At 46.1% G+C, this 17,047-nt stretch overlaps 1 protein-coding gene across 1 annotated transcript; it reads right to left on the reverse strand.

Moving 5' to 3' along the window:
- Positions 1-2,171: 2,171 nt before the first annotated feature.
- Positions 2,172-11,102, reverse strand: LOC311375022 (small conductance calcium-activated potassium channel protein 2; the record flags this gene model as incomplete). The annotated part of the gene is made up of 5 exons (XM_084490726.1): positions 2,172-2,241; positions 8,233-8,360; positions 9,352-9,462; positions 9,987-10,128; positions 10,684-11,102. Coding segments are annotated over 5 exons (870 nt in total), but the record flags the coding sequence as incomplete, so codon positions are not given.
- Between the last annotated feature and the right edge of the window lie 5,945 nt (positions 11,103-17,047).

Below are 17,047 nucleotides of genomic sequence, written 5' to 3' on the forward strand. Positions count from 1 at the left end.
TGATGGAGGTAGAACTTATTTTTTTATGTAATGGAATACAAATATTTATTTATTTATATGATATCCTTTTTAATATTTGAGAATTTTTATTGCCAATGTTAAATTTGACATTAATATTAACATGCAAATTAATAATAATATGAACATGCAAATTAAACTTTAAGTGGTGATGTTACTTGACTGTCATATTGAATCGTTTATGCTTTAGTTAACTAGGTCTCATTAATGCAACTAGGTCTCATAATGCTTCTAGTTAACTAGGTCTCATAATGATTCTAGTTAACTAGGTCTCATAATGATTCTAGTTAATTCGGTCTCATTATTCTTCTATCTATCTAGGTTTCATTATGCTTCTAGTTAGCCATGTCCAATTCCCCAAAAACTATTTTTGATATTTTCAAGCGAAAGAGGGATGCAGTGACACAAGGGGGAAATTGTTGAGCCTATTTGCGTTTTACAGCAGCATGGGTTCTCATTGTCCCCGTCTTTGGACTGGGGCAGGCTGTTGGGTAGACAGACTGGCCTCCTGTGAGTTCTGGATAACGGTTCAGAAATGCCAGCGGCCTGTCCGATTACTCATCAATACGCATTGAACTCAATTACTAAACGAAGTAATAAATATGGATCAAAATTACTGATCGGACTGGCCCACATTGCCATCTCTCTCTCTCTCTCTCTCTCTCTTTTTTTTTTTTACCCCATAGCTTGTTCCACCTTCTGTTCTGGTGTCATGTTGTCGAGCGAGGGGAGCGCGTTTAAAACTAATGAGCGGACATAAAACCCCGCAGGCAGGAGGATAGGCGCAGTAAAACACGGGGCTGACGTGTGCAACGAGCAGGGGACAGAGTTGCTGGTGCAGGCACATATGTACGATTGTTATTGATCCACAGCTATCCGTATCGCAAAGCCATAACCACTAGAGCTACCAAACCCATTTTATCGAGACAACAATTCGGAGGCGAAAAAATTGGTTGCACAAGCCAATCCAGTTGCTCTGCACGATGGATACAGTCTCGAGAGGAATAAACGCCAGCAACGCTATTATCTTTAAGTGCGGTGAGAATAGCAATAAAACAGAACTCATAAGGCACTCTAAAAATAGACGATGCGTGAGCCCTGATAATAGCGGGATACATTTTAATTCGAGGGTTTTCTAAATGGTACTGCAGTGGCTATGCAGCTGCCAAGAATACTTCAGTCTTCATGTTAGCTCTAACCATCCTCTGGGGAGCCTAGAGGAAGAAGGCTACAGTGCCCCCTCCTGGTCAGAGTCCCTCATGGTGAAAGTGGGCTAGGTGGGTTGAATGGCGGTCACAGGCTGAATGAATCTTATCGTGCGAGTCCCTCTGGAGTGGCTGCTTTCTAGCACTCGGGTGACTGTCCAGTGTTAGCCAGTATCTCTCATAACACGTTGGCAACTGGATCAGTGGGGACATTTGAATGTCAAAGCACTTCTGCCCTTCTCTCCCCTCTCTCTTCCCCCTTTATCTTCCCTCTAGTCCCTCTTCGCTCTCTGTCTCCCCCCTCCCTCCCCCGGTCTCTCCCCCACTCTACTTCTGGCTGAATCATCGGATCTCGTGTGTCTCCCTCTCCAGGTTACTGTTTCTGCTGTGTCAGGCTGGCTCTCTGCCCGGCCCAGTTCCCTTTCTCTCTCTTTTCCCCGTAAGGTGTGTCAACTTCTGTTTAGTGCACCTGGAGACAAACATAATGGGATGAATTAGCTGTGGCACTCGGTTGTAACACACTGAAGAAGTTATTTTCATTTAATCTCTCTCTTTCTCGCTCTCTCTCGCTCTCTCTTGGGGGAAAATACCTGGAAAGTGAAGATGGGATTGGGCTTTTGTCCAACCAACATAGGGGTTATTTCAGACATGTCACATCACAGATTCTCTTGTAAGGAAAAGCATGTGAAACTCATACATCACCGTTATACCTCATTGCTTTTCATACGGTCGTGAACCGAAAAGCCTGTCTGTTTATTTGACACCTGTAGACTTTGATTGTATCACGGGACACGGTTAAGAGGAGTGGATTTGCATGCATTTCAAAATCGGTCCCACCCAGCAACCAGCGTTTTTTCTTTTTCTTTTTTTGCAGCAGTAGCAGCAGCAGCACATAGTGTGGTTGTGTGGACCTCATAAACCAAGCAGTAAACTGTGAGTCTAGCTTACCTTGGCCAGGTCCACTAGTGAGTTTGCTTGGTCATTCAGCTTGCGTTGCTCCATTTTAACACTTCTCAATCTGAACACAAGATTCATTCAGAACCCAAATGAAAACAAAAAAAGGGGGCTATTTAGAATTGACCAAACCATTTGGTGTGCACACACAGGCCATACACACACACACACACACACACACGGAGGAATCTCCCAGGACATGCACATGGGGGTGTGTAGAGAAATGCAAGGGGATTGCAAGGTTCTGGTTGGTTCAGCTTCATGCAAGTGGCGCGGTCACAGAGAGGAGTAAAACAAGATCAAACCCAACTCAATGTCCTCCTGAAGGTATGCCAGGGAGATGATGCTGTCTACTGTATTACGAGCAAACAATATATCAATATATTGTTTAGATAAATACAAAAAAAAGAATGACAGAAATGGGGTATATGTATGCAATTAATATTGGCAAGCATATCCAAATTGTGAATTGGGTGAATTATGGAGTATTTCAAAGCCAGCTATGTTAAGCATTAGTTTGTACAATTGATCTAGTTTTTATAGCACTTGCATACACAACTTAACTAAATAATAATCGAATAATCAAAATCGAGATGTTTTTCTATAGTTTCTAGGTTAGCTATGAGGTGCATTACTGTTAGTCGGTGGATCTTAAATGGATATCGTTATCTTGTCTCTAATCAGGCTTTCATCCCAATGTGTTGACTGTGGCGAGTGTTTCAAACTGAAGGTGGGGGGGAAATTCATTTAAATAATATCGTTTTATGCATTGGTATGGAGTAAAAGAAACACCTACATCAAACCAAACGCCCTTAATCAAACCAAACGCCCTTTATCAAACCAAACGCCCTTAATCAAACCAAAGCACTCCAAAGTAACACCGGAAGACGGTTGTGAATCGGACACACGCGTCAAGAGGAAACAGAAGAAGAAGGAGGAGGAGGACTTCTTTAAAGACGCGTGGCTAACAGCTCCAATGCAGCTCGTCATGCAGTGCAGGGTCATTTCCGCGCGGCTCATACAGGCAGACAGTTGAGTGGAGATGATGGATAAGAAACCAACAGAGGGTAGCCCCACATGAAGACTACAAAACGCGCCCCGTCTCGTCCCCACGGCTCACGAGCGGAACCCGACGCTGCGGCAATGCACAGACTCCCAGATAAATAAATAAGTCGAGAGGAGAATGCATTTAGCGTAAGTAGCACTTCCATTACCAGGATCATATATCAGATTAAAGACACCAAATGAAGGGCCCGTCTGCGATGGTGTGGGAGGTATTTCATGTTCAGTGGCAGCAGCCGCTGATATCGGGCCTGTTAAGGAGGTCTACATTTCACGGCCGGATGACCAATAGTGGAGTGACTGGTCGGGGTCAGCGTGTCCTCTCTCCGTTACGTCCACATGTCCTTTAGTGTCTGTGACTCACCCTGCCTGCTTTGCATTCTCCATGAGAGCTCTAACTCCCCTCTTCATCAGGTTAAAACGCGCCTCTGGTCAATGGCTGCTTATCCTTCACTTGGGGCAATTTCAAATAGTGCTCTAAAACGTCTGCTTTCTTTCTCTCTCTATCCATCATCATCATGACCTTTGTTTAACTATTTAGTGGGCAGGCAAGTGTGTATTTTGCAGGCCTTTCCAACCCTGAACTCCTCCTCTGATGGTGCTGTTGCGATTGCGATTGTTCTCCTGCAGTGTTACGGCAGCGCTCTCTCTCTGTCCCATCAGCGTGTTCCTCACATCCACTAAAGCCCTGGGCTAAACACACAGGCACACACACACCGGCACGGACACACACACACACACACACACACACACACACACACACACACACACACACACACACACCTGCACAGACACACACACACACACACTCACTCAACCCCCTCTCTTTTCTCCCTGCCGTTCCTTCGTCTCATCCGATAGGATCAGGACAAGGGGGGTGGGGTGGGGGGGGTGGGGGTACAGGCCCACTGGGTGAGTAACTAAGCCGGGGTCCCTCTCCTGCCAAGACTGGTCTGAATGTCCTCCAACATATTGTTAGGACATCTGCCTGCACCCCCCCCCCCCCCTGCCCCCCAACACCACCGCCGCATGCAGATACACACTGCGCTGCCTACCACCGCTCCTGTCTAAGCTAGCTCCTGTAACACTCGCCACCGGGGTTCGAGCGGCGGACCCCGTTAACTACCGTGAGCGAGCGCGCCTTGCCTTCAGGCCGCGCCGTCGTCCAAGAGAGAAATGAAGGGGAGATGTGTCTGCAGATGTGGTCGTAACAAGGCGTTAGAAACTGGTTCCACAAGCCGAAAGATGACCCCCCCCCCCGAGCCTCAGATTTAATAGCACGCGGCCGCTAAGTGCTAGGCGGCCGCGACCGCGGGAGGGGTGACGCATCACCGAGGTCACGGGTCGCAGTGCGCCGGGGGGCCCTCTCCGGGGGGGGGCTCTAGACGTCATCCTTCGGTACGTGAAAGCAGAGTTGATTGGAGTTTAATCAGTGGCTTTCTGATTAAAGGTTCAGATAGTTCATCACATTCATGCAACAATGGAAAGAAAAAACACCCTCCTTCACAGATAATTGAAATTCACGTGATTTGTCGTCACGAGTGCATTAGTCGTAATTGATTGCTTGTGTTTGGAAAATGACCCGCGGTGCATTTAGCGATGGTGCTCAGTGTGTGCACGGCCTGTCTCTTAATAGTGTTGGGTTTGTCTTTAAAAAAATTGTGTTTCAGTAAATGAAGATCGCTTGGTATGCTGCTTAGCACAGCTGTGTGACTTCACTACAAAACATGACAACAAGTAGTGTGTGTGGTATTCCTGGTCAAAAGAACGGCCCTAAACTACTTTGCTTGACTTAACGAAAACCTAAATACACTAGCGATATTAAACTGTATGGTTTAACGGCCGGAAGCGGCCGTTTGGTATGAATTTCACTTATCAACATGAAGGAGTGTCGTTTTTAAGTCTCATTATTGGGGTTGGAAAGACAAGCTGTCCTCGGCATGCACACTCCGTGTTGCTACAGGCGCGGCGACCACTTACTTCCGAGCTCTATTGCATTGTGTCGACACAAACAGGAAACAAAAAAGGAAACATGAAGTAGACAAATGAATTATCAACAACATCAGCTCAACATGATAGATATATATATATACACTCACAGAAAACCATCCCCTCAATGTCTAGCTGCTGTAACCTGGAACTTCCCCCTCAGTCGTGACTAGACCGGGACTTTCACTGTGAATAGCCTAGCGTTGCCCAAAAGCACTCAGAGCGCCATTTTTATATGCCAGCGGCATATAAAGCTGCTGCGATTCGTCTGTTCACAGGTTGAGACTGTGTGGGAGGACACAGTCGGTCGGTGGTGAGGCATTCAAGGTTACAACGCAGGGGAGCCTGAGAGTTGTAGTCCTATCAGTTAACAGAGGAGGTCCTGGTGGTTGTAGTCCTGTAGGTTAATAGAGGAGGTCCTGCTAGATAAAGCAGGGCATGTAGATAGCGTTCAGGGACAAGGTTACATGGAGACAAGGTTACAAGGTTACCTGGTAGGAGCATGGATGAGGTTTTATAGATCTAGTAATTTTCACGTTGGGCTGACTCTGTGTCAGGGCAGACATGATGGATGTTATGGTTTGTGGCCTCCGTGCACATCTGGTGTCAGGATTTATGAGCAAGGTAGTGCAAACACCTTTGTGTGTGGCCGGGCCCTGCTCCCACTGCACAGAGGCTTTAATCGAAGCTTTCATGTCAAAACACTGGTGTGGTTTCATGGGGTTGTGTGGGTGTCTGTGTGTCTGTGGGAGCGGAGGCTAATGCTTCAGCCGGCCGTAATCAAAGCTATAAATACAGTACAATGTACTCCCTCAGGCGCCGAGCGAAATGCAACTGCTCCAACGGGCGAACATCGTCTCAGTCAAACAGTAAAGCAACGTCCGTCATGAGGATGAGATTGCTGAGCGGCTGTCCGTGGATACAAGGACCTTGTTGAAAGACAGTATTAACTGTGTCTTTGTTTTAGTATCTCATCTAAACACTTCTTAGTGGATTTAACTTGTTTTCACTTGTTAGGCTGTCGGGGGGGGGGGGGGGGTTAGCACAAGGCTAAGTGTAGTAACCAGTGTAGCACTTGGTTAGTGTAGCACGAGGCTAGTGTAGCATGAGGCTAGTGTAGCATGAGGCTAGTGTAGCATGAGGCTAGTGTAGCACGAAGCTAGTGTAGCACAAGGCTGGTGTAGCGTACGACTACTGTAGCATGAGGCTAGTGTAGCATGAGGCTAGTGTAGCACGAGGCTAGTGTAGCATGAGGCTAATGTAGCACGAGGCTGGTTCAGCATGAGGCTAGTGTAGCATGAGGCTAGTGTAGCACGAGGCTAGTGTAGCACGAGGCTAGTGTAGCATGAGGCTAGTGTAGCACTTGGTTAGTGTAGCACGAGGCTAGTGTAGCATGAGGCTAGTGTAGCACGAGGCTAGTGTAGCACGAGGCTAGTGTAGCATGAGGCTAGTGTAGCACGAGGCTGGTGTAGCATGAGGCTGGTGTAGCATGAGGCTAGTGTAGCACGAGGCTGGTGAGCAGCAGGTTTGTGGATGCAGGTTACAGCAGCAGACATCGGCCCATACTACGTGTGGTTCATCCTCCTCGTTTTAAACAAAGAGATTCATGAGCAAAACAACGTTGCACACAGAGCAGACCACGTAGCACACCTACATATACAAATACAGAAAATAGAACCAGACAGATCGGCAAAACTTTACAATACGGGCACATTCATTATTAATTAATGTTAGTAAATGTAGTTATGATTATTCATTAAATGAATCGATGAAATGAGTAATTAATCATTATTATATAAAGTTAGCATAGGGTCAGGATTAGGGTTGGTGAACGTACGTAGACAACATTACCTTAGTTAACATGAAGTGAACAACGTTCACGTTAATTATTACTAGACCTAGTTAATTGTTAACAATTACTTTACGTTCATTACTGCATTAACTAATGTTCATTTATGGTTAAGTGATGAATCCTTATTGTAAAGTGTTACCGATAAAACAAAACTAACAGTAAACATTTTCACTGGACTTCAGATTTCTGACAAAACCAAAAAACGTAGGAAATATATTATTTAGAACTCATAACTCAGCCCTGTTCCTTTCAGTGGCAGTTTTTAATATACGGCCTCTAACGGAGCAGCACTCTGTGTGTGTTTGTGTGTGTGTGTGTGTGTGTGTGTGTGTGTGTGTGTGTGTGTGTGTGTGTGTGGTGTCGGCGTCGGTGCAGGAAAAACAAGAAGCAGGTCAAACTAAAAAATCAATAATGTCCTGGAGTTAGAGCACACTAGAAGGATCCCAGGGGATCCACTAAGAGACTAGCTGACAGGTGAACCTGGGACCAGCCGAGAGAGAGAGAGAGAGAGAGAGAGAGAGAGAGAGAGAGAGAGAGAGAGAGAGAGAGAGCTAGCTAAGTGTGTGACCTCCACTTTGCTGTGAAACACGCAGTGTTCCAAGAGAGGGGGTAGGACAGAGAGGAGTAGGAGGATAATAAAGACAGAAATAAATACGTAAATAAACACATAAACAAATAATTTAAAAAGGAAGGAAGAGGTAAAAAAGCAAAAAGAAGAAAAAAAATGAAGGCCCCAAAGGCAAGAAAAAAAAGAGATCAAATAATTGAAAGAATACTTCAGAAGAGTAAATAAAAAAGATTAAAGAAAATATATTAGTAGAAGGTATCTAAATCATAAAGGCGTTTTATACTACACCACCTTTTGCTAAAGCGCAAAAACATTAGACTAAATACTTCTATCCCTTCTCAGTTGAGCGTGTTTGACGTTGTTCAGGTCCTGGGGAAACCTGCGGACGCCCCGTACAGTTCAACAGCTCCACGTCATGAAGGCAGGCTTCTGCTACAGGTGTCAAACAATTCAGACCTCAGCTGTGTGACCCGGGGGGGGGGGGGCATCAGTGAACACGCTGACAGCACAGGGGGGGGGGGGGGGGTCAGGGCTCCCCCAGGGGCGGAGCTCGCGGCGCGCGGGGCTAAGGACGGGGCACCTACTGGTGAATGGCTTGCAGGAACTTCCTCTGGTGCTTGCGGACCCGGGCGTGGTCCATCTTGCGCACCAGCTTGGTGTTCTTGTAGATCAGCCACGTCTCCCTGAGAACATTTGCCGCCGTGTTCTTCACCTGCGGGACGGAAAACCACAAGAGGCCGTTTCAACTAGAAGGGACGGGCAGCGGGGGGCGAAATGTATCACCTCACGCCTACCAAATATCTTAATTGTATCTAATATATATATATATATATATATATATATATATATATATATATATATATATATATATATATATATACGTTCACCCAGACAATTTCATGTTTTCCATGGAAACTCACACTTTTACAAACTGTTTTTACATAATAGGACTTGGGTTTTCTGATCATCAATTAGCCTTTTAACGCGACCAGGTAAACAATGTCCCAGTAGAACACAGGAGTGGCGGTTACTGGAGATGGGCCGCTGCACACCCATGTAGATATCCCATTAAAAATCATCAGTTTCCAGCAAGAATAGTCATTTACCAGATTAACAATGTCTAGACTGTATTTCTGATTCATTTAATGTTATCTTCATTTTCTTTCAGAAATAAGTACACTTTTAAGTGACCCCAAACTTCTGAATGGTAGTATATATATATATATAATATTTTGTTATAAATATATATTATAAATATACATACTCAGTCGGCTAACAAACTCAGACTTCATTACCTTGCTTATGAAATTCCAGTCACCTGTGTTAATTACATTATTTGATTCACCTGTGTTAATTCATTGATTTGTTTCACCTGTGAAACCTACTCGATTTGGTCGCCCCGTGTTAATTACTCTGTTCGATTCAGACGCGTTCCTGGGAGTCGCTTTCCCAGTTTGTGTCCCTTGTGCTCTGTTCTCTGCGTTTGTGTTTAAAACGTCGTTCTGGTGTCCCGTTCTCCCTTCCTGCTTTTTATCCCTGTGATTGGGTTCATCCAACCGTTTCCATATTACATTACATATAAAGTAAAAAATAAATTACATTTTGTTAGGTTTTGTATCCCTAATTATAAAGAACTATGCTCTATAACTACAGCCATCGTCTACAACGCGTATTTTAGCAGTAACCTAAACCGAGGCACTTACCCTTTTTGTTAGCTGTGTGTCCATCATGAAGTTGTGGACGTGCTTCTCAGCTTTGGTTAACTCCAGCTTCTTGGCCACCACGGCCACCACCAGGGCGGTGCAGCCGGCGCCCTGCAGGAGAACCACCGTCAACTCTTCATCCATTTATTCACAACCTCAGAGTTTTCCTTAGCTAACAGATTTCCTGTCAGAGTGCCGGTTATGAATAGCTTTGCCTCAGTGTGTTTAGACAATTAAAAATTCAGCATCAGGCCCGTTTCTCAAATGTTGGCAGAAACTAAAACAAAACAAAACAAAACACAACACTCACACACGCACTCACACACGCACAACCACACGCACGCACAACCACATGCACACACGCGCATGCATGCACACCCACACACACACACACACACACACACACACACACACACACACATATGCATGCACACCCACCCACCCCCCCCCCCCACACACACACACACACACACACACACACACACACACACCCCTCCCCCCCCCCCCCACACACACACACACACACACACACACTGTGAGTACTCTGAGAAACAAGATACTGGACATATATATTTGAGCGGTACACTCGGGCGATGTATAGAGAAGAATGGCCACATGTCATCGCCATGCCTCACCATGATGCCTGTGAGGAGACACACTCCCTTGCCACAGTACGTGTTGGGGACCATGTCCCCGTATCCGATGGTGAGGAACGTGATGGAGATCAGCCACATGGCCCCTAGAAAGTTGCTGGTTATGTCCATGTTGTCGTGGTATCTGCACGGCACACCAAGGAAACATCACCTTTACTGCACACGATACACATCTTCAGCAACAACAACGACCCTACACACAACATACTCCATCAAACAGACACCCCGGCAGCCTTTCCAATCGCTTTCATAAATTATAAAACAGCCGGGGGAATAACTCAGCATAGCCCAGCCAGGCATGGACTAACAGCATCTGACCACCCTAAGCTAAGCACCACTATACGACATATATATATTTATTATTATTTTATTTATTTTATTCTTTTTTTTTTTTTTCCTGCCTACTTACAATTAGGAATTTCAATGGAGGGCTATACTGTGAATACCAGTACACAAAAGATCAGAATCGTAATCTAATCATGTCTTAATGTATACATGTAAACCAGCTCGCTAATTTGCAAGCTCGGAGCGACGCATCGTGAGACATGAGGTAAGACCCACGAACAAACACATCGTAAGCTTTTACTGCGAACTAGAGCTAGCAGCCCCACGTAGCGTGAGACGGGGCGGGGGTGTGGAGTGGGGGGAGGGGGGGTGTGGAGTGGGGGGAGGGGGTCACCTCTCGCAGGCCCTGACGGTCCACGCGGCGATGATCCACAGCGAGATGGTGAAGACCAGCAGCACGGTGCCGGGGCAGATGGTCATGAGCGTCTTCATGACGAAGCGCGTGTTGAAGTTGATCTTGTTGAGCGCGCCGATGCTGCGCGACGAGGCGTCCGTGAACAGCTTGCTGTGCAGCAGCATGACGCGCGCGATCAGGTAGAGCCGCAGGAACATGGGGATGGAGAGGATGATGTCCACGTCGGCGTCCGTCTTGGACGCCATGTAGGTGAAGGCCAGCCTCGCCGTCCAGGTGAAGGTGTAGTTGCCCGGGATGGGGTGGATGGCGCACACCAGGATCTCCAGGCAGATGAAGAAGATGCGCTCGTACGTCATGGCGATGCGCCAGTCGTCCGCCGCGTTGTCCACCATGAACAGCTGCCGGGGGGGGGGGGCGGGGGGGAGGCGGGAGAGAGAGAGAGAGAGAGAGAGAGAGAGAGAGAGCGCGCACAGCCCATCATCACCTTTAGTGTTATGTTATGGTGTTTTTATTGTTCGTTCTATGATGCAAATCGTTATTACAGGACATTGTTGTTTTTTTTGCTGGATTGTGGTTCTTCTTTGGAAAACTTTTTTTTATGCAAAAAAAAAAAAGTCTGGAAAGAAGCGGGAAAGTGTCATGTGTCATTAAGCGCTCTGGGAGCATATGGTTTTGTTGTTTGTTGGGACATTAGTGGAATGAGGAGCCCGGCTGCGGGGTACGGCCAGCTGAACAGCAGCCGTGAGGCCGGTGTCTCAGCCTCCAAAGCATTACTCTGATAAGAACATCTGCCGCTTCTAGCCCCCACTAGCTAGCCTCTTTCTCCTGCCAGCAGACGCTAGCTAGCCTCTTTCTCCTGCCAGGCCTCTAGCAGACGCTAGCTAACCTCCTTCTCCTGCCAGGCCTCTAGCAGACGCAAGCTAGCCTCTTTCCTACCTGGTCTCTTTCTCGGGCCTCTAGCCCATGCTTGCATGGCCTCTACCTACTGTCCAACCTCTAGTACATGCTAGCTAGCCTCTTCCTACTGCCGGGCCTCGAGCACACGCTAGCATGGCCTCTTTCTACCTGGTCTCTTTCTCGTCTTCAAAACACAACATCACTGCGGATCTCCACGTCACACACACACACACACACACACACACAAACACACCAACACTGATAACATCTGCCCCCCCCTCCTTAATAATTTATTTACCCCTTCTACACTTTTATCACTTCCCATCCAATCTCCAGCTTCATATAGGCGTCTGGAGAGATTCATTGGCCAGCATGACACTGACCCCCCCCTCCCCCCATCTAATTAGAGAGACGAGCATAACTGCTCGTGGCCCCTAGCTCCATCAGAAGAAGAAGAAGAAGAAGAAGAAGAAGAGAGCCCTCATCTCCATTTTCACCTTCTTCATCCCACGCAGATTAAATCTAGCTTTATTAGCCTACGCTGCATTTACAGCATCATTCCTCTCTGTGTGACTTTCCATCTCTTTCCATCTCATCTCTCTCATCTCTCTCTCTCTCTCATCCCTCTCTCTCAGCATGTAAACAGGACGTCACAATGCCCGGCAGAAAAAAAGGAAAATGTTGCTGTCAGCAAAAAAACTAAACAAAAGGAATTCAAGGAAGCTTTCGGGGTTGGAGACGGTGGGCGGCGGAGGTGTGTGTGTGTGTGTGTGTGTGTGTGTGTGTGTGTGTGTGTAGGGGGATGAATTACAGTAACCAACGGCAGGAGACTGCTGACCCCTGGTTGACTCCTTTTACCTTTAGTGAATAGTTTTAACCGCCTACACATTTAAAGCACATATGTATTTTTTTGCATTTAGGGTTAGGGTTAGGCAGCAAAATAGGTAATTTGCATTCCTGTTATGCGATTATTTTCTGCATGTTTCTGCATGTCATGCACGTAATTTCCTTATTGGGGATGGACTCTATACAATTGTATTATTTTTTTAAATGTGTTTTAGGGATGAAAAGCTGTAATACATCACAGCTGGGTATGTTGCTGCATCATCCCATACATAATAAATACTAAATAAACAGTTGGTGAGTAACCAAGTCATGCACCAGAGATGAATATCTTTGCATCTCTCACGTCAATGTAGTTTGTTCTGTGTAATGCAAGTGAAAAAGAAATGCCTTCCTTTTAAAGGTTAACAGAAGCAATCATGTTGCATAGATACAAGAAGATTAAAAACAGATAATATAGACGTCTTTTTTTTTTTAACAATTATGAATCGTCGAGAATAATAAACATCTCTTATGAAGAGGCCTCCGCCTACTTGGGCCCCTATGGAAATTACTAGAAGTATCGACAATCACATGTTGGTTAGCAGCCTACATTTATCTTTACGATTCTCCACTATTCAAAACACAAACAGAACAAAAGAGTGCTGCAATTAAATAAAGATATACTGTATATGTGTTCTGACAACACAGCCAGAGGTCATTGAGGTAGGCCTAATCACAAGAAACAGATAAAATGGCCCCTGCTAAAGGGTCAAAAAGAAGAAGGGAGCTAGTTTTAAATAAGTAACATCCAGCCCCTTGAAGACATCTGTCAGGAGGTGTGTGTAACTCTAACCAGGGCCTGTTAAGCCGTCCAGAGGATTGTAATGGAGACCTGGAAACACAGGTTGCTCCTACTGTTTCTTTACTCACTAACAAGTGTTTGCTAGCAACATAAAATGTAACATTCAATGCTAATGCGTCAAGCACAGCCCTTTTAACATTAAAGAGACAAGAATATCCCTGTCACAAACATTTACAAGGTTTGGTGACTGATAATAACGTAATTAAACATTTAAAACTCGGGTTACACAAGGATAGCCTACTTGGTGGCAAAAGGCAATTATGTTAATGGGCCTGAAATACAACACTGTACAGAACTGTACCTCGGACCATCAAGTATTCCATGTTAGTGGTGGAGACAGAACGTTATGACTGATGACACGCTGCGCAATCAAACACGTTCAGGTCCTTTTCAATGGCCATCCACGTTAACTTAAATAAAATGGATCAATTAAATGAATCACTAGTTCTGGTTGGATGGATGGGCTGGATTCATGGTTTCATGGATGAATAATAGATATACATACGTATATACACACACACACACACACACACACACACACACACACACACACACACACACACACACACACACACACACACACACACACACACACACACACACACACACACAGTGATAGGTCCTATACATACTTAAGTACAACACACGTGGTGAAAACGGACTCCTGAAATAGATCTAGCCTCACAAGTCCCCCCCTTGTCACGCACCATGAATTATTTTTAACCTGAAGGTTAAAGTGCGAGCAGGTACCAATCAGAGAGCAGAGGCTACGTCAGGCTAGGTCGGCCGGCGCCCCGGCGCCCCGACGCAGGGTTTTGTCCTGACGCCACGAAAAGCGAAACCACCGCAGTTGAATCACCGGAGAAGCATCCTGCGCGCTCATTGTATAGGGGAGGCGGCGTCGGTGCTGCGGAGACGGCGGGGCCGCGTCACCACACGCGCACGGACAATAGGGCCGCGCGGTCTGCCCGGGGCCGTTCCGTTACCCGCGGTCCCTCGGGGGAACGTCCCGCGCACTGCGGCCCACAGGGCGCACCTCACCTGCACCCCGGGCTGTTTGCGGGGTTTCAGCGCGGCTCAATATAACTAATGGAGTCCAGTTCAATATTTAATCTGTGTAATGTGGAGATGGGAACATATATCTTCAAATCGCTCAATCTCATTAGGGAATTAGGTTGAGAGGTTCGGGCCAATTAGACATGCCATGGTTTATGTATGATATCAAAGCGAGGCACTAAGAGGCCACTTGGCTGAGTAAATCTAAAGTTGTTGAAAATTTGTGTCCGTCCAATGTTATTAAGCTTATTTTCTTTATTTTGTATTGACTGATATCCCCCCCCAACCCCCCACTCCTCCCCCAAAACCCTCCAAACTTTTCTTAATTGTGATCGTTAGATCGGCTCAATAATTCATGCAACCCCCCTCCGCCTGTTTGAAATCAAACACACTGGATCAGATTTGAGACCGCAATCAATGGCGACCGATCGATCGGAGAGATCCCCCCCCCCCCCCCACACGACCCGCGGGCCCCGCCAGACCGCGCGAGCGTCTTACATCCCTGAACGCCTGTTTTGTTCAGTGAAAACAAAGAGGTCAGCGCACCGCAGTGGGTCACCCGACACCAGGCCGGCTGCTCCGGTAGACCGGGTCCGGGTCAGATTTGAGAAACCCACAGTATCTCTCCTGCAGTTACACCCAGTATCTCTAACACTTACACCCGACCCCATGGGGGAGATGGGGGGGGGGGGGGGGGGGCTGACTACATACCACACACACACAGCCACACATACACACGTCTGGAGGAGCGCCACTCTGTATGGGATGGAGTTGTGGATCTCGGTTAGGCTTGCTTTGTCCCGTGCTAACATAAATACTATAATTAAATAAGGGTGGATGTGTGTGTGTGTGTCTCTGTGTGTGTGTGTGTGTGTGTGTGCGCGCATCAATGCATATAAAAACCTTTAAACGTGGCATCGACTTTCTGTTGCTAAGTCCAAGTGCTGATGGGAATGAAAGAGAGACAAACGATGACTTTCATGGGCATGGCTTCAGAGAGCTCAGCACTCCTGTCTAATACAGTAAAGAGACACAAGCGAGCAACGCCTCCTCGCTAAGGGCCCCCCGTGACGGTTCTTTTGTGTGCAACGAGCAGAAACCAAAACTCGCTACTGAGCTGAAAGACGAAAAAACTGGGCTCACTTTTCTGTTTGAAAATGTGGCCGAACTTCAAACGCACCGGCTGTCAGGACCGTATCATTTCATTCATGAACAGCTTCTGTGTTTCTTACTTGGCAAGGCTGGAATCAAAACGGACAGACTCTATCAAACACCGCCTGTCCAGCCCCTGCCCTACTACAAAGACAATTCAACTCCTCCAACTTACGCCAACAGCATGTCAACAGAGGACCTTATAGGACACACACACACACACACACACCCACACACACACCACCCACATAAGCAGATAGCAACGTATATGCACGGGTCCAAACTTGAGATGCTTAGCCACATCAGCCATCGTGAAAAAGGGGATTGGACGTAAATGTCCCCAACAGGAAGCTGCGACACACTCTCGTTCACGACCTGAAGAATCCCATCGGAGTCATGGCAGCGAGGACTTTTGTCAATGCCATCTTAATGCATAAAACATGTTCTTCAAATGACAGCTTGTGTCCCCGCATTTAACCTTGTCCCGAGTGGCGGCTCACTTTGAGGTGTGCCTTGCAGGGAGAACAGAGTCCGGCGGAACTGAAATCCCCCCCCCGCCCCCACCACCCAAACCTTCCTGCATTTCCGTCAAAACACTTCCAAATGAGATGCGGTCTTCAAGATGCAATCTCTGCCTGCACGTGGGGACTCGTAAATCTTGCTCAGGGTCTGGATGTCACATATCTCATCAGTGGGAGTCACCCTATCTGCATCGGACATGCACATGAGATTGCACATGCATGATATGCTCACATGCTGATGGATGTGACTGCTGAAGCTCTGTGTGGCATTTCATTATATTTGAAGAGGCTGTGTTTAGCCCGGTCTGTCACGTCACTGTGAGCAGCAGCAGTAGACCTACTCTGGGGTGGCCAACAGCACATTAGAGTTTAGAACAATGCAGTGCGAAGGGAACATTTTAGAGGGACGGACAGACAGAGAGCAAGGCAGAGGGACAGACAAAAAGACAGACTGAGAGATAGACATGTTAGATATAAACAAGGTAGATAGACAGACAGACAGACAGGTAGGTAGATAGATAGATAGATAGATACATACATACATACATACATACATACATACATACATACATAAAAATATAGATGGATAGATATAGATAGATACATATATATATATATATATATATATATATATATATATATATATATATATATAGATATATAGATATATAGATAGATAGATAGATTGATTGATAGATATTAGCTAGATAGGTAGATAGACAGATAGATAGATTGATAGATTGATAAGATATTTATCTAGATAGGTAGATAGGTAGTTAGATAGGTAGTTAGATAGATAGATAGATAGATAGATAGATAGATAGATAGATAGATAGATAGATAGATAGATAGATAGATAGATAGATAGATAGACAGACAGACAAATGGATAGATCTGCTAGCATGGGCCACCTGGGGTGCCCTCTGTTGGATAAAAGTAATTATCAGACAAGCAAGAAGAACGTAAGGAGCAGATTAGAAATAGGACTGGTTTGAATGGAGGACGTTAATTGTAAACCTGATTGATTAAG

This window comes from Micromesistius poutassou (genome assembly GCF_964030765.1).
Source record: "Micromesistius poutassou genome assembly, contig: SCAFFOLD_5099, whole genome shotgun sequence".
NCBI classification, from domain to species: Eukaryota; Metazoa; Chordata; class Actinopteri; order Gadiformes; family Gadidae; genus Micromesistius; species Micromesistius poutassou.